General features: G+C 29.9%; 2 protein-coding genes across 2 annotated transcripts in view; one reads left to right on the top strand and one right to left on the bottom strand.

Annotated features, from left to right (window-relative positions):
* Nucleotides 1-13,982, top strand: part of LOC143065449 (proteasome activator complex subunit 3-like) — a 31,038-nt gene extending 17,056 nt beyond the window's left edge. The window contains exons 5-10 of the mRNA XM_076239026.1: nt 282-342; nt 1,246-1,358; nt 2,731-2,799; nt 4,373-4,495; nt 7,535-7,621; nt 8,559-13,982. Coding sequence (XP_076095141.1) covers nt 282-342; nt 1,246-1,358; nt 2,731-2,799; nt 4,373-4,495; nt 7,535-7,621; nt 8,559-8,642 — 537 coding nt within the window. The 3' untranslated portion in view covers nt 8,643-13,982. The remainder of the gene's footprint in view (nt 1-281; nt 343-1,245; nt 1,359-2,730; nt 2,800-4,372; nt 4,496-7,534; nt 7,622-8,558) is intronic.
* Nucleotides 11,596-25,205, bottom strand: part of LOC143065448 (leucine-rich repeat flightless-interacting protein 2-like) — a 35,780-nt gene continuing 22,170 nt past the window's right edge. Inside the window, exons 6-12 of the mRNA XM_076239025.1 lie at nt 23,658-23,750; nt 23,138-23,288; nt 20,549-20,598; nt 17,944-18,049; nt 17,562-17,641; nt 17,168-17,272; nt 11,596-16,147 (exon numbers count right to left, since the gene is read on the bottom strand). Coding sequence (XP_076095140.1) covers nt 16,040-16,147; nt 17,168-17,272; nt 17,562-17,641; nt 17,944-18,049; nt 20,549-20,598; nt 23,138-23,288; nt 23,658-23,750 — 693 coding nt within the window. The 3' untranslated portion in view covers nt 11,596-16,039. The remainder of the gene's footprint in view (nt 16,148-17,167; nt 17,273-17,561; nt 17,642-17,943; nt 18,050-20,548; nt 20,599-23,137; nt 23,289-23,657; nt 23,751-25,205) is intronic.

The following is a 25,205-nucleotide window of genomic DNA, read 5'->3' on the forward strand; positions in this document are numbered from 1 at the left end:
AAGTTTACCTACCAATGATATATTTTCACACCATAAGATAAGACACTATCATAAAAAAAGTATGTTAATAGATAAGATGACGATGTATATATAGAAATGTTATACAATATATAAAAAAGTAAAATCATTGATAATTGATAATGATATCCTACTAGTAATTTCCTTTCTATGCAGTATAATCGTTTTATGAGAAAACTGTTTAGGATAAAAATCCCATGTATCATGTAATAATTCAGTAGAATATTTATTTTATCGTATATTCCATTGTTTTTCTTTCTCAGCCTGAACGTAAAAGAAAGAAGTTAGAACACAATAATGATGATAAAGTAGAAGATATTGCAGGTAATGTAACTAAAACTAATTGTAATTAATTATTCAAAACATATTTTATATATTTTCAGTGATGTCCCTGTCTGAATTATAATTATCTGAAATGATGAATTGTTATAAAGCACCACTTTCAACAGATTCAGTTTGAATTTGAACTGTTTTACTTTTTTTTTTTTATCTTTCAATATTAATGCCCCTTAAGAGGAAATTGCTAAATTATTGATTTCTGCTTTAAAAGTCAAGAAAGCCTCCACAAATCATTTGAAATTTGGAAATGCTGTGAAAGACCACTAGACTAAAATCCATAGATAGTCTTCAAATTGGCTAGTGACCTTTAACCCTCAGAAAACCGAGACCATGACAATTTCACGGAACTTCACAAACCTGATCATCCAAAACTTAACATGGACAATGTATTAACTTAACTGAGGTATCCACCCATAAACACCTTTGATTACATATTTACAAACGATGGCACTTGGCATAAACATATTGATGTAATAACTGAAAAGGCATAAAAACGACTGAATGTTCTACGAAAATTTAAATTCATTCTTGACAGACAAACACTTCTAACAATATACCTAACCTATATAAGACCATTATTAGAATATGCTGATGTTATCTGGGACAGCAACACACATCTTTTTGTACTGTGGACACGTTCTTGTTGTTATTTATTTTAACAAAACTAGATAGCATATTCCACTTTGAAGATGATAAACATAAGAAAGCATATCAAGTTGTAAATTGTACACTTTCACAGTTTATTCATGCACAAAAAATAATTATATGTGATGTCAAAAGAAACCTTTACTATTAATGCTTTCCTCAAAATACCATCAAACTTTGGGTCGTTTTAGAACCATTGATGTGTTCACTTATAATTTGTAAAAAATGATTGAATTGTTTTAGGTACAAAAGTTCAGATTTTGCCTAATGGACCAGTTCCTTGTAATAAGAGATTAGCAGGGTTAGCAGATCAAATAAAGCCTTATATACAAGAACTCATTGACCATGCTAATATTGTAAGTACTAGATGTAATAAGAGATTAGCAGGGTTAGCAGATCAAATAAAGCCTTATATACAAGAACTCATTGACCATTCTAATATTGTAAGTACTAGATGTAATAAGAGATTGGCAGGGTTAGCAGATCAAATAAAGCCTTATATACAAGAACTCATTGACCATTCTAATATTGTAAGTACTAGATGTAATAAGAGATTAGCAGGGTTAGCAGATCAAATAAAGCCTTATATACAAGAACTCATTGACCATGCTAATATTGTAAGTACTAGATGTAATAAGAGATTAGCAGGGTTAGCAGATCATATAAAGCCTTATATACAAGAACTCATTGACCATGCTAATATTGTAAGTACTAGATGCAGTCTTCTCATATCTATGGGGTGATAGCTATTTGCTTCCAAGGGAAGTAACTTTATCTTATTATTTTTTTAAATGTTTCCAGAAATTAATTTTAGAAACACTGATAAATTTAAAAAATTGATTGATTTGTATTTAAGGTGGTACCCAACACCTGCACTAAAATTAATTTGGCTCGTTTAATTTTCATAAAATTTTGACAAAGTATTTACAAAAATATAAAAATTTCAAAAGATCTGAACCAACCAATTTATCAGAAAAAGAACACTGGTTATATAGCAGTTTGACAAACACTAATTTTGATCATTGAGAAGCTTAACATTCCCTTAACAACACAATGTAATAAAAACGTTTAGCTGATTTTACAGAGTTATCTCCCTGTAGTGTTAGGTACCACCTTAAGTCATTTGAAAAAGCATATGTAATTGCCATTACCAAACAAATTTAAAAGATCAGCAATTTATAATTTAAAAATAAGTTGCTTGATTTATATTTAATGCTGACTTAGAAATTTTAAATGTCATCATTCTTAACTATTAGAAAAAAACTTTTTAAGTTAAAATAAAAATCAATGAAAACAATGTGAAATTTATTGTATTTCCATTATTTATTTTAGTTGAAGATGTGGATCACACTTTTGATACCTAAGATAGAAGATGGTAACAATTGTTTACATTATTTATTTTAGTTGAAGATGTGGATCACACTTTTGATACCTAAGATAGAAGATGGTAACAATTGTTTACATTATTTATTTTAGTTGAAGATGTGGATCACACTTTTGATACCTAAGATAGAAGATGGTAACAATTGTTTACATTATTTATTGTATTTCCATTATTTATTTTAGTTGAAGATGTGGATCACACTTTTGATACCTAAGATAGAAGTTGGTAACAATTGTTTACATTATTTATTGTATTTCCATTATTTATTTTAGTTGAAGATGTGGATCACACTTTTGATACCTAAGATAGAAGATGGTAACAATTGTTTACATTATTTATTTTAGTTGAAGATGTGGATAACTCTCTTGATACCTAAGATAGAAGATGGTAACAATTTTGGTGTATCAGTGCAGGTATGTTACTTGTTGTCAGTCAAAAAACTATATTTATTGTTGAAATTCTGAGGCATCAGGCTTTCCAACCAAGATATACCTGTATAAGCCACTAGATTTATCACAACTTAGATATAGTTCCCAATAACCAAAATAAATTTTCAGAACTCCAGTTAAAGGTAGCACAATACAAAGATTTTATACCTCCAATTCCCCAGTTTTAAAATGCTGTAAATTTCTTTATAATGCTTGAAAATTTATAAAAGTGGTATCTATGGATAGCTAACAGATTACTCTTTCAAATTTATGCAATGTTGATATAATACAACAATTATGTAAATTTGCTTTTTCATGGATCCCCCAGAGGGTTGATTTTATTATATGTTGTTCCTAGAGCCATTATCTACAAAAGGGTGTCTCACGTTTTGGATAGAATATATAGATCAAATTTTACACCTAATCAAACATTACCTACTTTTATGTGGTAAGGATGTTTACACTAATTACAAATTTATGAGAGAATGGATAATAGGATAGCGATAATTTGAGACACCCTTTTGTAGCTCCTGCTGTGTTGATTAAGATAACGTTAAAATTTCTTACACATGTAGTTATAGAGATGAAAGAGCTAAATTCATTCAAGTGAACTGACCAAGATTTTGCCATTAATTGCATAATAATTGATTACATAATGATTGCATAACAAAAATATTGCATTCATTTAAAAGATTAATCTTTTTATCTATCTATATGTACCTCTTTAATTAATTTACATGCAGTTTTAAGAAAGTAACAGCATTTTAAAGGTTGGAGATAGGAAGTAAAAAATTCTTTGTATTGTGCTACCTTAAGCAATAAATATTAAGATTGATGCATTTGCCCCAGTATATTGCTCTTTACTAGTATGATGATATATTTTAAGACAGGAAATGCATTTTCGCAATGAAGAATGAACATACAATTTTGATTATAAGAAAGTTTTACTTAATTAGGTGTTGTCCATGCTCTAAGAAAATTGTGTTTTTACATTCAACACCATACTTAAAATTTCTCTTACCATCCATATCAAAACCAATGACAAATGTTTTAGAGAAAAAGTTAGTAAAAGATCTATGTAACTTCTTTCAAAAATGGAAATTATTTTACATTCAGACTTTGAAAAAGATGTAACACAACTTTCAATTTATTGATGGGAAAAAAAAACGTAATAGAAGGTTGTGGAAATGAAAATACATATGGAACACTACAACTTATAATATTCATTGGTAACTTATTTTTGTTAAAAAAAATACAAGCAATATTTAAGTGAGTTGGAAAATAGTATACAGCATAACCTATGTACAGCCCTCCCCTTTAAAAGTTAATTCTTGTGGACCAAATCTTTTTATTTATTGGTCCAGGATTCTATTCATGTGTAAATTTAGTAATCCACTGATATTTACACACATTAAACTCCTTATATCTCCTAAAAATTATAATTATTCTAAAGAAGTGTAATATATTTGTAAGTCAACAGTTTATTAATAATCCAGATGTCATTTCTTTATAAATAGTATTGTCTGTCTCATTTATTTGTACATTGATTGTATTTTAGGAAGACACTCTTGGTGAAGCTAGACAAGTAGAAAGTGAGGCAGCATCATATTTAGACCAAATCTCTAGATATTATATAACTAGAGCTAAATTAGTATCTAAAGTAGCAAAGTACCCTCATCTTGTAAGTATTACCATGACCTCTGTATTCAAAAACTTCAAAAACCTATTTCATAATAATATTTTGGACTTAGATTTAGAAAATGGGAGCGAGATGCTCTGGAAGATATATTAAGATGAGTCCTTCAAGAACTTATTAATCCATATTAAAAAGGGTTACAAAAGGAAGCTATATAACAGAAATAAAGGCATGCAACTTACTGGTATATAATTGATTTTAGATGTAAAGGGTATAATTGTTAAACCAAAAAAAAGTATGTGACATGATGGAATAGGTTTGATTGGATTTTATATAGAAAGATTTTAAGACATGTTGACATCTTGATGTTTTGCTTAATGTTTCATTGGGTTGTTGACGTAAACACTTTTTTGGGGTTATTCATGTTCGAAATTATCATTAAGAGATATAGGAAGATGTGGTATTAGTGCCAATGAGAAAACTCTCCATCCAAGTAACAATTTATAAAAAGTAAACCCTTATAGGTCAAGGTACGGCCTTCAACATGGAGCCTTGGCTCACACCAACCAGCAAGCTAGAAAGGGTCCCAAAAAATTACTAGTGTTGGAACAGTTTGAACTTGAATCTTTTTAGCTCACCTGTCCCGAAGGGACAAGTGAGCTTATGCCATCACTTGGCGTCCGTCGTCGTCCGTCGTCTGTCGTCCGTTGTCTGTCGTCGTAAACTATTTCAAGAATCTTCTCCTCTGAAACTACTGGGCCAAATACTTTCAAACTTTAACTGAATGTTCCTTAGGGTATCTAATTTATAAATTGTATCCGAAGTTTTGATCTATCAACAAACATGGTCGCCATTGCTAAAAATAGAACATAGGGGTCAAATGCAGTTTTTGGCTTATAACTCAAAAACCAAAGCATTTAGAGCAAATCTGACATGGGGTAATATTGTTTATCAGGTCAAGATCTATCTGCCCTGAAATTTTCAGATGAATCAGACAACCCGTTGTTGGGTTGCTGCCCCTGAATTGGTAATTTTAAGGAAATTTTGCTGTTTTTGGTTATTATCTTGAATATTATTATAGATAGAGATAAACTGTAAACAGGAATAATGTTCAGCAAAGTAAGATTTACAAATAAGTCAACATGACGGAAATGGTCAGTTGACCCCTTTAGGAGTTATTGCCCTTTATAGTCAATTTTTAACCATTTTTCGTAAATCTTAGTAATCTTTTACAAAAATCTTCTCCTCTGAAACTACTGGGCCAAATACTTTCAAACTTTAATTGAATGTTCCTTAGGGTATCTAGTTTGTAAATTGTATCCCAAGTTATGTTCTATCAACAAACATGGTCGCCATTGCTAAAAATAGAACATAGGGGTCAAATGCAGTTTTTGGCTTATAACTCAAAAACCAAAGCATTTAAAGCAAATCTGACATGGGGTAATATTGTTTATCAGGTCAAGATCTATCTGCCCTGAAATTTTCAGATGAATCAGACAACCCGTTGTTGGGTTGCTGCCCCTGAATTGGTAATTTTAAGGAAATTTTGCTGTTTTTGGTTATCTTGAATATTTTTATAGATAGAGATAAACTGTAAACAGGAATAATGTTCAGCAAAGTAAGATTTACAAATAAGTCAACATGACGGAAATGGTCAGTTGACCCCTTTAGGAGTTATTGCCCTTTATAGTCAATTTTTAAACATTTTTCGTAAATCTTAGTAATCTTTTACAAAAATCTTCTCCTCTGAAACTACTGGGCCAAATACTTCCAAACTTTAACTGAATGTTCCTTAGGGTATCTAGTTTGTAAATTGTATCCGAAGTTGTGATCTATCAACAAACATGGTCGCCATTGCTAAAAATAGAACATAGGGGTCAAATGCAGTTTTTGGCTTTAAACTCAAAAACCAAAGCATTTAGAGCAAATCTGACATGGATAATATTGTTTATCAGGTCAAGATCTATCTGCCCTGAAATTTTCAGATGAATCAGACAACCTGTTGTTGGGTTACTGCCCCTGAATTGGTAATTTTAAAGAAATTTTGCTGTTTTTGGTTATTATCTTGAATATTATTATAGATAGAGATAAACTGTAAACAGCAATAATGTTCAGCAAAGTAAGATTTACAAATAAGTCAACATGACGGAAATGGTCAGTTGACCCCTTTAGGAGTTATTGCCCTTTATAGTCAATTTTTAACCATTTTTCATAAATCTTAGTAATCTTTTACAAAAATCTTCTCCTCTGAAACTACTGGGCCAAATACTTCCAAACTTTAACTGAATGTTCCTTAGGGTATCTAGTTTGTAAATTGTATCCGAAGTTATGATCTATCAACAAACATGGTCGCCATTGCTAAAAATAGAACATAGGGGTCAAATGCAGTTTTTGGCTTATAACTCAAAAACCAAAGCATTTAGAGCAAATCTGACGTGGGTAATATTGTTTATCAGGTCCAGATCTATCTGCCCTGAAATTTTCAGATGAATCAGACAACCTGTTGTTGGGTTGCTGCCCCTGAATTGATAATTTTAAGGAAATTTTGCTGTTTTTGTTTATTATCTTGAATATAATTATAGATAGAAATAAACTGTAAACAGCAATAATGTTCAGCAAAGTAAGATCTTCAATTAAGTCAAATTGACCAAAATTGTCAATTGACCACTTAAGGAGTTATTGCCCTTTAAAGACTTTTTTCACAGTTGACTTACTTTAAAAAGTCTTCTCCTTTGAAACTGCTGTATCAATTTCAGCCAAACTTAGGCTAAATGAGTTTCAGAGTATCTAGTATAAATTTTATATTTTATTTCCTTGTATGTCAAGAAACATAGCTCCTATGGCTAAAATAGAACATAGGAGAAAATGATTATTTTTTTTGGCTTTTGAAGAAAATAGGACGATCCAAAAAACATTTAAATAAATTGAAAAGCCAAAATAATCATTGATGAGAGATTTAACCAAAAGAATTAAGGTGAGCGATTCAGGCTCTTGAGAGCCTCTTGTTAATTTATGCAATAATTGAAAAATGTGATAAACATATTGGTTTAATGGTTAATTTTCTGCTTGTTTGTTTTTATTTAGGATGATTACAGACAATCAGTGAGAGAGCTTGATGAGAAGGAATTTATCAGCATACGTCTCATTTCCTGTGAATTACGTAACCATTACGTAAGTAATACTCCAGTAAAAGTGTTTTTCTGCTCATGTGGTCCATAAGCAGTTTATATGTTTACATGTTTAACCCCGCCGCATTTTTGCGCCTGTCCCAAGTCAGGAGCCTCTGACCTTTGTTAGTCTTGTATTATTTTAATTTTAGTTTCTTGTGTACAATTTGGAAATTAGTATGGCGTTCATTATCACTGGACTAGTATATATTTGTTTAGGGGCCAGCTGAAGGACGCCTCCTGGTGTGGGAATTTCTTGCTACATTGAAGACCGGTTGGTGACCCTCTGCTGTTGTTTTTTATTTGGTCGGGTTGTTTTCTCTTTGACACATTCCCCATTTCCATTCTCAATTTTATATCACTATTTTGTATTTGTTTGTTGTCCTTTCAAAAATCAAAACTATTATCATGATTATAGCAATGTTCAAAGTACTAGTGAATTGTTTCTGGTTAAGAATTTTTTATAAAGGGAAATAACTTGTATTTAGGTATGAACCATGCTTTTATAAATCATGTTGCACTAGATTGAGCTCATATGCTAACTCTTAATTTACTTTTTCTATCACTGGGAACACCATCAGTTCTACTTGAGAGTTGTATACATTTGCTTAATTCTAAAAACGGAAACTGCCTGTACTTTGAAAATGAAGAATTGGAATAGAACTTTAATCATCCAATGTGTCAGTTGTGTCACATATATACCATGAGCAAATAGCCAACAGTAAAATGCTGTAAATTAAGAAATTATTGAATGACATCATTTCTTGCTATTATTGAAGAATGGATGAAGATGCAAGATTCAATGGTTTAATTATTACAGGAAAATCTATAGAATGTGAGTTCTTATTACTGAGATACTCATCCAGTCACATTATTCCCATTAATATACACATTGTGATTATTTCTGAATTTACAATAATTGAACATTTTTTTCTTTGTAGGCAAGTCTGCATGATATTATATTGAAGAATATGGAAAAGATCAAGAAACCAAAAAATGATAATGCCCATCAAAACTTGTACTAAATATTTACTGATTTAGATTGGTGCAGGACATTTCTCTACAGTTGAATTGTTGTTGTTTATTTTACTAAAATATGTTATTTAAAAACATCCACACAGAATTTCAAAAAGAAAAAAAAAACTCAAATAAAGTGCTATGGAAGTGAAGTCTAAAGTAAAACATTTATATTCAATGATTTTAAGTTTAAAAACAGATTCAGATATGAACATGTATATTAAAAGAAAAACTAGTTTGAATTGAAACTATTTACTTTTCAGTAACTTTAAGTATACCAAAAAAAAAACGGAAATGGCATTTATTTTTTATGAGTGGAAAACTTGGGAAAAAGAAAAATTTCTTGCATTGAATATGTTACCCATGAGTAATTTAAGAAACCAGTATGAAAATTAATGTTTTTCGTTATAACTTGTTACATCTTCAAATCCAATATCAATATTAAAGATCATCTTGCAGTTGCCAACTTTATTTCAGTTTCAAATACATAGGCATTGTGATAAAGACATGAATTTATAGTTCCAAATTACTAAAAAATATCATTAGGGATTTGAAGAGTTTCAAGAAAGCATATCAAAATTATTATGGATGTCAGTAAATAGTCTTAATTTTGTTCTTTTATTTTAACATTTAACATTTGGGAGCAAGTTTGAGAATGTTGAAACAATTGTAACTCTTATTGCAAGGATGCATTTAATTTGTGACATTTTCATATCAACTCGGCATTAGGTGTATATGTGTAACATAGTGTACAAAAACATGTATCATTATTACATTGGTAATTGCCATGGTATAAACACATAAATGTGATAGTTTCTACTCATATAATTTTGACAAATACACAAAATTTTAAAAACATGTTTTAATAAATTTGTTCAGAATTCTTTTAAAAAATTGCAGGAAAAAAATGATAAAATTTAATTCACTCAATCATTGAACATTTTCGGAAATTTCATGGTCTGTTTAAAATAGAAGTATCTAGTACATGTGTTTCTATAAATTCATTGTTGAATCATTTATAAACTAAGGAAGAAGTTAGTTGGTATTCTTCAGGGCATTCTTGTACATTAAAAAATATCTTAAAGATGAATATGTTTTAATATAATAATACAAAAATTAAAAGTAATAACTCGAACATATTCTAAATAATTTAATAGAGAATTACAGTTTTGAATTAAACTAAGAAAATAGACAAATTTAATGATACTGTATATGTGTAATTTACTAATTCCTGTTCCGATATTCAATTCTAGTCAAATATTTGCAAGTGCTTTTGAAATGAATATATTTAGATAAAGATTGTTCAGGTGGAGTTTCAGTAAATCCATAGTTTAGTTACCTGTAATAAAAACTTAAAACACCTACATGATTTAAGATGTAAATAAACCAGTAATAACCATTTTGGTATGATTGCATTTATCTTCTGAGTACAATAGATAAGAGTAATGTGAGAAAGTGTAAAAACTTAATCTCTCCAAAACCTAGGTATGAAATCATTGTCTGAAAGTTCATTTCATTAAATCCTCAAAGTGCTATTAATATCTTGTATGTTTCAAGATTTTCTAGGTTTGCATGATGTTTTGAATATTTCATTTCATTATAGAAATAAGTCTTGCTGTAAAATGTTGGTTAAATACTTGACAGTTTTAGTTTTCCGAATTAATTTATAATACTATAGATGTTACATTCTGTAACCGTGATATCTCTTCAACCTCTTCAACCGTTTCAATATTATCTGCAACATGCAGTTTTTCAATGAGGAAATAATCTGTTTATATCTTTATGACACACCATATTTTAAAGTTTTTAGTGCTATGACAGAAATTTTTATCTGTGTTATATACATTTTCAGTTCATTGCTTGATATTATCATTTTCATCTACCAGGCTGTCATCTTTGTTTATAGTTCATTATGTTATACCAATAAAGTTGTTGCAAAAAATTGGAGTTGATGTCAGATCCCTAGAAATAAAACTGATGTCCTTATCTACATTTAAAGATTGTGAATGAATTAAACAGAGAAAGAAGTATCTGCCATGAACTCCTTATTCCATTAGAAACAAAGATAGCCACTGTTCCAGTTAATGACTGACCAAGCATATAAACATAAGAGAGGTTCAACTTACTTTTTATGCTCTCACTTCATAGTGAAGGGGGATTTTAAAAAGTGTTACCCTCGTCTGTCTGTCGCATACATCCCCTAAAGTTACCCTTCTCTAATTTAAGTTTGCTACAACCAAATGTTATAAAACTAACTTATACACTGCTTTTTACCAAAAAAACACAGTTCAAGTTTGAAATTGGGTGGAGTCACTTTTACCATTCATGAGTTATGCCCCTTTATAAACTTGAAACTTGTATTTTTATTTTCCGTTCTTACTTCAGTTTGCCTCATAAAATGTTTTTTACTAAATGTTGAATGCTGTACAGTGATAATTGATAAAATGATTGCAGGTAGCAAGGTCAACTGAGCATTGAAACTAAATCTGTACTTCAACCACATATATACAGGAGTAGAATTATCCTCCAATCTTGTTTGATTTGGCACCTGGTATTTTTCCTTGTGTTATTTCATTGTTATTGTGCTCCAGAATGATCTGATAAGTCAAACTTTCTGATAATTATAGTGTATTCTTATGGTGTTTTTCATCACTTTCCCACATTATGCATGGGCCTGTGTCAAGTCTGGAGTCTGTATTCATGTAGTTGTTTGATGTTGCCTGTCATTACTTCTCCAGTAATAATCATGCCATTTGGTTTCACATTTGGTCTTCCTAAGACCTTTCATAGCTCACTTTTCTTTATTGGGTTGTACAAGGGTAACTGGTAGATTTTACATCATCATTGTCCTTTGGTCTTTTGTGGATTAAAGTATCAATGGCAATCATACACCATCTTCACATTTTAATATTACTATTAAAATACTGGTCATCCCTCTGTAGTGATAACCATCAACACAACTTTGATAAATATTTTTATTTTTATCTTATGCATTGCACTTCTGCATTCATAACATATAAATCATTTGTCTATTGAAGCAATGGACATGGAATTCAGGAGGCATACAATCCAGAAACATACAATCCTTTCTTTAATGATTTAGGTGATTATACATGATTAAACACTGGAAACAGATGAACAATCATAGCATAATCAATATTGTAGTGATTAAATGATTCACCACAAGAAAGCAATTGATAACATGGCGAAGAAAAAATGAAGCCTATCTTAATAATTAAACAGCATTATAGGCCATAAAAAGCTGATATATGATCTAACATTGTATCTTTCCATAATAATTATTTATTACTTTAAACTTTCCTTTATGTTACCTTTATTAGTGTTTAAATATTCATCAATATTTGTTATGAAATAACTGTTAAAAAGTATTTAATTGTTAACTCACAAGTTTTGTCTTAAATGCATTTCACAGAAAAAGAGGAATGTAAAAACGTTTTGTGCCAATGTAACTTAAGAGTGCCAAAATATTGTCAAAAAGGTGTGCATAGGCATACAATATGGAACAAACTCGAAGCATAGCGAATACAAGCAAATACTATCACTTAAGTTTATACAGTTTATATCACAAAAGTAAGTCTTTTTATATTGTTGAAGAGTTTAAAAATTGTCATGAGGAAACAATAATTGTTTCTATGGAATTCAGTACTCCTGTAAAGTCATTTATGAAAAGGTCACTCATAAAATAACCAATTTTATTCGAATTAGTCATTTTTGTTAAGGGTTACCAAAACAGTTAAACAGAAAAGACCACTTGCAAGAACATTGAAAAAAAAAAGAAAATAGACCAAATGATGTGAACAACCTGTTTGAATTTGTGAATACTTTAATTGTGTTTTTTAATCATTACAATGAGATGATAATCATGCCATTCTGTCAACATCTTATTCAACAAGTCTGTTGATGTATTTTAATAATCAGAACACCGTCAAATAACACATTATCGACTCTTCAAAGTATATAATATACATAGCAATATTTTACTATAGCTTTGGGACCAGTATTTTACCACTTAAATCATTGATAACAAAATCTAGATATTCCAACAACCGTTCCTTATAACATATAGGAAAGTTGTGTATTTTATTTGATGGTAAGGGAGAATCATATCACACAGTCACACAAACACATAACAATCCTACATAAATACATAGTACAAGATACAACTCTCTAACAAAACATTTTCTCCTTAAAAGTTATATCATCTGTGCTATTGAAAGTTTTAAGTCATCTTTTAATCAAACTGATCTTATATGTAAAATACAGTTAAAAAAACTTCTGTTCTATTTTATGGTCAAATCATTTGCATCATCTCAAAATCTTAACAAACCTTCAAATGTTCAATTCTACAAAACAAACACACACACATTCTCCTCATCTTGCCTCATTTCTCAAAATCATTGAAGATTTTTAAGTATACATTCGTAGAAAATAACAATCTACATACAGTCTGAACGTCTCAGTCATTTTGACCAAATAATCCCTTCTAGTAAAACAAACCTATCAAATTCTAACTTGGAAAAAAATTATGCTAAATTACATTACGAGACAAAAGTACTGAAAAACTAGTCTTTCCACACATGACATTCATTCTATAAATAGGGAAAGGAAGTCAAGCTCACAAATAGACATGGGGCAACACTTATTATATTTATAGCACCAAATGTTAATGTGTAAAAATTATATATCTAAGTTTAACAAAATCTCTATTCTATGCTTTGATGTTGATCTTAGTAACTACAAAAGTTGCAGAAGAAGAGATTGATCTTAGTAATTACAATGGTGGCAGACGTAGAGATAGTTTTCATGTAGGAACTGTTAAAGTTATTTAACTTATCAATTTTCAAAAAAATAAAAAAGTCAGGTTAATTCAATTATTCCTTGAAATTTTGAAATAACAGAAGTTGTTCGTAGAAATATCATTTTTTAAAACCTACAATTCCACATTTCACAAACTTCTTATGACCTGTTAACTACAAATCAGACACTTATATTTCTTATTATAAAAAAAACAATTGCATTGATATATCTCTTGAAAAAACACTCCCTGACAGCAGATCCCCAACAAAATGAAGATTAACTTCTTTATCCCAACTTTCCATTTTAAAATGCATAAATAAAACAAAACAAATATGAAATGCACCAATTATTGTCTTGTACTTAACAATAGAAAAACAGATTTGTTCCATAACACAGCAAGAGGCAAACATTATATGAAGAATCCGCTTACATCTGTACATAAGTGTTTAAATAAACAATACAAATTTTACATCTATGGAATATATGTCTTATAATAATACACCTTATAGTTTAATGCCATTGACAGTGATCAATAAAAACAGAAATGGATCTTCTTAAGTTATTCATTTCCTTGAACTAATTTTGAACTTTAAGTATAAATTTAACTGTTATATTGCTTATCACAACTATCTCTAACATAAAATTGGCAGACATATTTTTTAATGAAACAGTATATATTACAAGCAAGAAATAAGAGAAAATGTAGATTCCTCATTAAATGTTTAGATTTCCTTCTTTGTGTCTCTGTTTTACGAATAAGAAGATGGGCATCCTTATTTCTTTTCAAAAACTTAATCATTATAATCGTTTGTCTAATCAATATCATTTTGCAGTTATTATAATACATATTTCAAATGATTACTCATTACTATCAAAATCTAATGCTTCAAAAACAAATTTCTTCTTTCTTCTTGTGGCATTGAAAATCTCATTTAAATCTGCCTTACAATGTATAAAAGTCAGTATTGTAGTCAGTTATTCATTTAAATTTTGTGTTTCAGAATTTTCATTTATCTTTAAGTCCTTCAAATCTTTAAATTTCCATTCACTGGCACCAAACTTGTTTGTAATTTAAACATAGCTTTTCAATTTTAAGTTAATGACAAATACAACCTCAACATTTGTTTTAATGTTATTTTTTGCTTATTTAAACACCTATAAAGTGTTCTTGAATCATTTATCAACATCTCAAAAACTATTATTTATCATTAGAAATTTAGGAATTAAATTTTTTAAATAGAAATAACCCAAATGCCCATATATGACTTGAAACTTCCATAATTTTATCGAGTCAATAAAAACTTTAGTTTCCTAAATTCCTATGGTCATAATGGGTGCAGATATTCATCAATGCTGATTAAAAACAACTATCCCCATGAGAATGCATAAATACCCTTAAAAATGAATTACCATATTTTGTATGAAAAATTAATCAAAAGGTCTTTATTTATAAATTTAGTTAGTTCTCTTTTTGTGCTTAATATGACTAAAGGGAAGGTACTGAAAATGTTTATCAACGATTAAGAAATTAAGTATATTAAACTAATAAGCTATTATTACATGTTATTTATCTGCCCATAACAATTTCCCTTAGTGATTGAAGACTTTTAATTCCTATGCCGTCATACAACAAGTCTTTGGTCCAGCAGTACCACATTATCACACTAATTACTGAGCATTAACACACTATGATATGTCTAAATAATAAGGCCATTAACACATCAAAAACTCTCTTCTACAAATCTACATCAAATGCTAAACATATTTTCTTCACTTATGAAATGTGCATTTAATAGGGTTACCTTAATTTTTACCCAACAGATTTTAATTGACTAAAATGTTTATGTCTTTCTTTTGAAAATTAAATGTAAAGAAAAGTAGTTGTTCTATATTGTAAAAGTTGATTTCAATTCTTCTCTTTCTGTAAATGAATCGTTAATCTAAGCTATTAAAAGTTTTGCTGAAAAAATGATTATTTATCCTCCAATGGAAGTATTTCAAAAAAGATATGTGGCAAGTGAAGGCAGTATTGCAAACTTCCATTTAGTAAACTGATATAATGAAATATTAGTTTTCTTAACCTTTTTTGATAATGTGCAACTACTCCAATGAATTAAAATGAAACCCTTTCTATAGAAATTACAATGATATTAAAATAGCTAGGAAAGCAAAGTAAATAGTTAGTTCAGTAAGTAAATAGTGTATATAATTTCTATAAGGATATCTGGAAACATCATAGAATGCTTTATAATATCATGATCTTATAAAAATCATGGCCATATAATTCAAGGCTTTCAATGCCAATATCATCTCATTTGCACCAAAAGTTAGTTTTTTCACAACATGGAAGTCCAATATGTTGATAAGAAGGAACAAAATAAACATGAATTTATAAAATTCATAATGAGACAAAGAATATTATGGATCACAGGAGAATCATTAAAAAGTTTTAAAAATTAAATATACAAGGCTTTAAAAGCATCAGCATCTCTATAAAAACAATGGACTGATCCAAATATAACTTGGACCCATCCTCGTCACTGGCTGTGGCTGACTTTTGGAGGTACAGCGATGATAACAGATGCTGTCATTGGTTTACTAACGCACTTCTTGCCGCTACTTTTCTATCTAGTCTGTTTTGTAAATGTCTATTTGAATTTGTTAATTCCTCCACACGATTTTGACATTCTCTCAACTAGAAAAAAGAAAATACTTTAAAAGACATTTCATTGCAAATTCAATCATTAAATTACATATCATTTATCAGATTCTTTTAATGTCCATTGAAATTCAATTTTCATGATATTCATAATTTCATACAGTGTTCATCTGTAGAATCGAAGACATGAATGAGTGTCCTTGATTTGGTTGTACCCTTACAGATAGATATGTAATTTTCTATAGAATTACAATTTCTTAGGGCATAACTCCTTTCAAAATAGTTATTTGTCACAGATTTTAAAACTCATTAAAACATTGCCTGTATATTAAATTTCATAAAAATCTTCCAAGAGTTGTACAGGTGAGAAATCTTACAAGACTGGACAGAAAGATGCATAGACTCCTGGTTATTTTATGTCCCCCACAACAAGTAATATTATTAATTCATATAATTTAACTAATTTGGTTTGTTCAGGGATAGTTACATGTTAAATTATATTCGAAAGTAGATAGAAAATGGCCGCTAGCAAAAAGCATACTGCACGGTTATTTTTAGAATTTATAAAAAAAAAACGATATACTTTGATACGTCATGTAATGAATTTCATGATATTGGTAAAAGTTTTTTTTTAAATATATATTTATTATTGATTATCTGAAAAATATACATAAGATATGAAAAAAAATTAACAAATTAATGAAATAACTTCTTTTATGTTGTTATTGTCTAGGAGACAATATGATATCTATAAAATTCCAATAATATCAAATGGTCCAATATATTATACTAACATTTTGATACAAATATGGTCAGAAAATAATAATATAACAATTATAGCCTTTGTATGAGGTCAATACAGGATATATCGACCCAAAAAAGTGTATCAACCTCTGACTTTGTCCTCAGTCAATATACTTCTTTCAGGTCAATATATCCTTGAGTCGACCTCATACAAAGGCTATAATTGTATACTGAAGAAGACAGAAATTTTATCAAAATGCTGAAATCTTTTAATTAAAGTCTATAAATAATTGTTTTCAATATAAATATTACCTCTCTTTGCAGTTTTCTTCGTTCTGTTTTTAATTCATCTTCCAGTTTTTCATAATCTTCTGCCTCAGTTTTATATCTTTTAACTTGAGAATCTAATCTATTTACCTGTAATTATAAATCAAATATTGTAATGTTTCATACAGCGATATTACACATTTACCATACCAATGTAAAATACCAAACTTAAAATTGTTAAGGTCCACAATGTCTAAAACTTTTATTGATCTATAATAAATCATCACACAATATATCAAGACTTGAAAATATTTAACTAAAACAATTTAACTTGTAAATGATATTCCATTAACTGTTCTTCATTTTAACAATGTACATGATTTCTAACTTATATAGGCATGCATAATGAGAATAAATACATGAATATTAAATAACTCACAGTTCCTTCTAAATTAGTCATATCTTGTTCAGCTTTCTGTAATTTTAATTTATATTCATGAATCTGTTTACTGGCCTCTCCTGAAATTTTAGAATATGTTTTAATAAATTATTCAAACTTATTTTATCTTTCTGAAAATAAAAACAATGTACGTTATACCAAATTATCAATTTTCAGTTTTGTCTATTCCACAATTTATGTTATATGCATTTTATCAGATGAAGGTTCCATGAATTTAATCAGATGAATGTTTCTTTGTATTTCTCTCTGGAGAAAATACACTTAACAAATTTCTTCAATTGAGTATTATTTTATTTTTGTTTCTTACTGACATCTACAATCTAACCAACTAATATTTTCCTTCAACACCAAACATACATACTTTGTACTTCATATAATTGCATTTCTGGTCCATTTACTTCAGGAACTTCTTTACTTTTATATCGTTTAGATTTTTCTTCATGTAATTCGTCTTGAGAACTCTGAAGCTGTAAAACGAATAATGTTAGTTTTTAATAATTCTGCACACATGTACATCTTCAAACTTTTATGCTTTTTACTTGCTTAATTAGTAATGAATTATATAAAATTGGACTGTATTTGGTCTTTAGATCCATTCTATATTCTCTTTAAAATGTTGTTGGTATATGAATATTTGGCCAACGTTATAATTATAGCGATTTTTATAAGTTATTTTTAGTTCATATATAACTTGTTCTGCCACTGATTAAGCATTGCGGTCAGTTGCAAATCAGTATCCTGATGGGGCTACTATCTCTTTTCTTGTGTATGTAGGTTTTAATATCTAAGTTTTTAAATTTAAATCTTTCTCTTTTTGTTATTTTAACATTGATCCTACAACTACTTTTTATTTACATGTAAAATGTGTTAGAAATCTTCCATAATGCATACATAAGACCAACGGAAGGCAATTTGAAATCTCCACTTTGGATTGGTGTCAAGAATTAAGGATTTTTTTTTTTTCAATGTATAGGTGGTTACTCCTTTTTAAAAGTTTGAGTAGGTTTAAATGGAACAGCTTTTACCATAAAATAATGTATATAGTACACATTACTATTTACTTGTGTGTCTCTTATACACAATTTATCTGCTTTTAAGCTTTGTTATACTCCTAATACAGATCAAAATCTATATATTTGAAAAATGCAACAACTTGTAAGTGCTCAAAAGACCATTAATATACATAAATACATGTTAACAATGACATAATAAAATTGAGAATGGAAATGGGGAATGTGCCAAAGAGACAACAACCCGACCATAGAAAAAAACAACAGCAGAAGGTCACCAACAGATCAGGGGCGGATGCAGGAATTTTCGAAAGGGGGGGTGCTAAGGGGTGCTAACCCAGGGCAAAGGGGGGGTGCAAAACATATGTCCCGATACAAATGCATTGATCGGCAAAAATAAAGGGGGGGTGCGCACCCTCGGAACCCCCCCCCCCCTGGATCCGCCACTGCAGATCTTCAATGTAGCGAGAAATTCCCGCACCCGGAGGCGTCCTTCAACTGGCCCCTAAACAAATATATACTGGTTCAGTGATAATGAACGCCATACTAATTTCCAAATTGTACACAAGAAACTAAAATTAAAATAATACAAGACTAACAAAGGCCAGAGGCTCCTGACTTGGGACAGGCGGGGTTAAACATGTTTGTGAGATCTCAACCCTCCCCCTATACCTCTAGCCAATGTAGAAAAGTAAACGCATAACAATACGCACATTAAAATTCAGTTCAAGAGAAGTCCGAGTCTGATGTCAGAAGATGTAACCAAAGAAAATAAACAAAATGACAATAATACATAAATAACAACAGACTACTAGCAGTTAACTGACATGCCAGCTCCAGACTTGAATTAAACTGACTGAAAGATTATGATTTCATCATATGAACATCAGGCACAATCCTTCCCATTAGGGGTTTAGTATCATACCATCATAACATATATGAGAAGAACATAACCCGTGTCATGCCAACAACTGGTTTTTGAATAAATGTGTTTAGTTCCGATGCAAAGACCCTATAAGTGAATCAATATTAATGCCAAAATATGCAATCTTTAATGACCTGACAACAGTATCGTAACTATATCCCTTCTTAATAAGTCTATTCAAAGGTTTTGTTAGTTTTTGAGGTGAATACTGACACCTTTGTGCTTTATAAAGAATATTTCCATAAAAAATTGGATGTGAAATACCTGAACGTATAAGAAGTCTGCATGTCCTTATACCGATGATAAAATTTAGTAAATGTTTTGACTAGTTTGTGATATCGAAAACCCTGGTGTAATAATTTTTCAGTAATACATAAATTTCTCTCGTTAAAATCTAAAACATTGTTACATACACGAGCGAATCGTACAAGTTGAGATATATAAACACCGTAAGATGGTGACAAAGGAACGTCACCATCTAAAAATGGATAATTAACGATAGGAAATGAAAAATCATCTCTTTTATCATAAATTTTAGTATTCAGCTGTCCGTTAGTGATATAGATATCAAGATCGAGGAAAGGGCAGTGGTCATTGTTAGTATTAGCTTTATTTAAAGTAAGTTCAACAGGATAAATTTCTTTAATATACATACTGAAGTCGTCATTATTGAGAGCCAAAATATCATCCAAATATCTAAAAGTATTATTAAATTTGTTTATCAGATGTTGTTTCGATGGGTCTTTGCTTATTTTTGTCATAAATTGTAACTCATAGCAATACAAAAACAGGTCCGCAATAAGTGGTGCACAGTTAGTCCCCATTGGAATTCCGATAATCTGACGATATACGGAATCCACAAAGCGAACAAAAATGTTATCTAGTAAAAATTCAAGGGCATATATAGTATCAAAGCATAAGCTCATTTGTTGCTTCAATTTCATTAGTTGAATATTTTTTCTAACTAACAGTTATATTTTCTAACTTGGTGTAAACACCTTCATTACAGAACAACATAATTCATAACTTACATCCTTTTTTAAATTTGAAATTTCTTCTGATAATTTCTTTATTTTGTCATCTGAAATAGACAGAATTTAATGGCATTGAATGATTTGTATTCTCAAAATACACAATTTTTAACAGCAAAAAAGAATACAAATTTTATTGAATATAAATGTTCCGGACCATATGAGTATTTGGACCATACGCGTATGGTCATGACCATATGCGTATACTCATATGGTCCGACCATATGAGTATATATTCGTATGGTTATTAACAGGACGGACCATATGAGAATTTTGACCATATAGGTATTTTTTTCAAATATGCATTACAAACGTTTCAATAATACAATAAACTTTATTGAAAAAACAACGATGGTTACATAACAATGTACTAATTCAAAGGCTACATTAAAATTAAACATTATTGCCAAAGTTAATTGTCATTGCTTATAACATTCTAGCATGTTGGCTTATGGCAACATTTACTTCTACACAGTAACAACAACTTTTTTCACATTTGCAAGTCATGGTTGTGCACGATCCTTTTAAGTTACACCTTGTGTTTGCAAGTGAAAAGATAGCCTTCTTTGCAGCTGCGTGCAATGATGCTGAGGTTTTGGGTTACTCCAATGTGTCTACAGTGTCTATGAAGCTCTAGATTTCAAATATTCGGCGTAATATGACTACAATACATGATATTCACAAAACAACTTAAATAAATTATGTTCCTTGCCAGTGATTTCTTGTGTAACCGTTTTTGGGAAAATTTTTGGAAGTTATCTTTCAAGTCGACATATTGCTATTCACTCGTAATAACAAATCGGTAATGGACATCGGTATAATATGTGTTTATTATAGTTTTGACTAGGTATTAAAATTAACTATGTGAAACTTTTAATTTTTATTCAGTTAATTTCTTTATTATTATATGATAATAAAATGATCTATATGATAGCGTATTTTTAAGGAACGGTCATACCATATGAAGAGTTTAGAAGTATTCAAAGTAAACTGTAACAGAGTGTTAGTTACCCTGACCATAAGCGTACGGTCGGACCATATGAGTATATACCCATATGATCCGGAACATAAACATATTCTATATCATCCTTTTTTCTTAGTAATTAAATCTTATGTATTTTTAACTTATGGACACTTTTCTATAGCAAAGTAATTGTGCTCTTTATCAAAATCAAACAAACTGTTCACAAAACTTGAGTTGATGATAGCAATACCTACAAAGTGTATATCTTGTATAAATAATGTAAGTAAGTAGCCTGTTGTTCAGTGGTTGTCACTTGTTGGTGTGATTCATAGGTGTTTCTCGTTTTTGTCGAGCCTGCAACTTTTGTTGCAGGAAGCTCGACATAGGGATAGTGATCCGGCGGCGGTGTTAGCTCACTTCTTAAAAGCTATATATTTTAGAAGGTGGAAGACCTGGGTGCTTCATATTTTGTATATAGATGCCTCATACTACGAAGTTTCCGTCAGTCACATGTCCATTGTCCTTGACCTTATTTTCATGGTTCAGTGACCACTTGAAAAAAAAGTTCAGATTTTTTGTAATGTTAAATTCTCTCTTACTATAAGTAATAGGATAACTATATTTAGTATGTGCGTACCTTGCAAGGTCCTCATGCTCGTCAGACAGTTTTCACTTGACCTCGACCTCATTTCATGGATCAGTGAACAAGGTTAAGTTTTGGTGGTCAAGTCCATATCTCAGATACTATAAGCAATAGGTCTAGTATATTTGGTGTATGGAAGGACTGTAAGGTGTACATGTCCAACTGGCAGGTGTCATCTGACCTTGACCTCATTTTCATGGTTCAGTGGTTATAGTTAAGTTTTTGTGTTTTGGTCTGTTTTTCTCATACTTTATGCAATAAGTATACTATATTTGTTGTATGGCATGATTGTAAGGTTTACATGTCTAGCCGGCAGATGTCATCTGACCTTGACCTCATTTTCATGGTTCAGTGGTTAAAATTAAGTTTTTGAGTTTTGGTCTTTTTATCTAATACTATATGTCATAGGTCAACTTTATTTGGTGTATGGAAATATTTTATGATCTATATGTCAGTTGTGCAGGTTTTATTTGACCCTGACCTGGTTTTCACGGTTCATTGCTCAGTGTTAAGTTTTTGTGTTTTGGTCTATTTTCTTAAACTATAAGCAATAGGTCAACTATATTTGTTGTATGGAAGCATTGTTAGCTGTACATGTCTGCCTGGCATATGGTTCATCTGACCTTGACCTCATTTTCATGGTTCATTGATCAATGTTTAGTTTTCTTGGTTAATGTTAAGTTTATGTGACAGTTGTAATAAAGATTTATATTTAGGAGTATCAACATAATATCAATGATTAGTAAAGAAGGCGAGACATTTCAGTGTGTGCACTCTTGTTTATATTGGTTAGATGATTTTCCTGTTTGAAATGTTTTTCACTAGTCATTTTAGGGTCCTTCATAGTTTGCTGTTTGGTGTGATCAAAGGCTATAGGTTAAAGGCCTTACTTTGACCTATAAAACCTTTAATACATTGTGACTTGATGGAGAGTTATTACATTGAAACTCATACCAAATCTTCTTATTTATAAATACATTACCTAAAGAGCCTTCTATTTTATCAAGGATATCAGCTGTTTCAGAAGATATTAATAAACTTCCCGTCGTTGATGTTATTGTTCCATTTAATGTTGCACATTTTTCTATAGAAAATTCTCCTTCTTCACTTGTTACAAGAGCAAAACCACTTTCCTATAAAAATAAAATGCTTACGATTAATATATATACTATTTTTAACTTAAATTAATATGTGAGTGACTGAGTTCAAATTAACTTATTATTGAAGTATAAACCACACTTGTGTTGTCATATTAAAACAAATTAATCAGAACCGAAATATTTCTAGAATAAGTATAATAAACTTTTTCAACAGCATTTCATAGTTTGATTTGTTTCACATTTTTATGAAGTTTTTGAAATTTAAGAGAGTTAACTCAACTTAATCTAATCCTTTTCAGATCATACAACATCAATCTATTTCTTAACATTATTGACTTACTATTGTTCACAAAGAACTTTATATATAAATAAATCAAAAAATAAAAAATTATATCAACTCACCTTAACTAGTTTGTCTCTTAGTTCTAATTGTTCTTTTACACAAGAGAAATTTGTATTTAATTCTGAATAAGTTCTTTTCTGGTTTTCTAATTCCTGTAAAACATAATATTTACCATTAACTATCATACACTATCAGCTCATGCTGTGAGCTACTACTCAAGAACGATACCTTTGCTATAACAATAAGTTATCAATAAATCGACTCTTTAATTGTAAGTGTTTACTTGTGATCTATCTTTATAAAGTCTCTAAGATTGTCAGTATTTACCTGTGCCTTTTTTTATATTGTCTCTGATTGCAAGTATTTACCTGTGTTCTATTTTCATATTGTCAGTGTGATTGTCAGTAACCACTCATGAATTTTTTTTTCAGTATTTACCTGTGATCTATTTTGATATTGTTAGTGTAATTGTAATTATTCACCTGTGATCTATTTTTATATTGTTAGTGTAATTGTCAGTATTCACCTGTGATCTATTTTTATATTGTTAGTGTAATATACAATTACTGTCTTTTGATGAGGTAAATATGTAGTTTTATTGACTTTTGAAAAACTGATATTCACTGAGGCCAACGGCCGAAGTAAATATCAGTTTTTCAACAGTCAATTAAACCACATATTTACCGAAACAAAAGACAGTAATTGTTTTATTCCATATTCTGAGAGAAGTGTATGTAATGGCAATTATTTACTAAAACCAATTGTACATCAAACGTTTTTTTACCAAAATTATTCACATAAAAGCATGCGACGTTTTGCGCGGTGAATATCCTTTTTCTGCAGGTGAATATGCTTATTTATTCAAAATCCCTTTCATAAAGAAAAACCTATTAAATACATCAATATGGAATAATTGTCATTATTCACCTGTGATCTATTTTTATATTGTCAGTGTGATTGTCAGTATTCACCTGTGATCTATTTTTATAATGTCTCTCTGGTTATCTTTACAAAATACGTGTTTTTATACCCCACCATTCTGATTAAGATTGAAATGTCTGTCTGGTAAGTCAGAATCACACAAAAAGCTTCAAATTAATAAAGTTTAGTTTGACTTTTGAATGTATCAAAGTATATTGATACAACTTGGTATCATAATGACCAGTTACAAGTATTTAAATGTGGTTTATCTCTATATTGCCTTTGATTGTGTCAGCAATTAGCTGTGATCTATCTTAACATTGTATCTGTTTATGTCAGTATTTACCCGTGATTTATCTTTATATTGTCTGTGATAGTGTCAGTATTTACCCGTGATTTATCTTTATATTGCCTGTGATTGTGTCAGTATTTACCAGTGATTTATCTTTATATTGTCTGTGATTGTGTCAGTATTTACCCATGATTTTTCTTTATATCCCCTGTGATTGTGTCAATATTTATCAGAGGTTTGTAAGAATTTACCTGTGATTTATCTTTATTTTGTCTGTGAATGTGTCAGTATTTCCCTGTGATTAATCTTTATATTGTCTGTGATTGTGTCAGTATTTACCCGTGACTTATCTTTATATCGCCTGTGATTGTGTCAGTATTTATCAGAGGTTTAT

The sequence above is a fragment of the Mytilus galloprovincialis genome, chromosome 2 (assembly GCF_965363235.1).
Source record: "Mytilus galloprovincialis chromosome 2, xbMytGall1.hap1.1, whole genome shotgun sequence".
Taxonomy (NCBI): domain Eukaryota; kingdom Metazoa; phylum Mollusca; class Bivalvia; order Mytilida; family Mytilidae; genus Mytilus; species Mytilus galloprovincialis.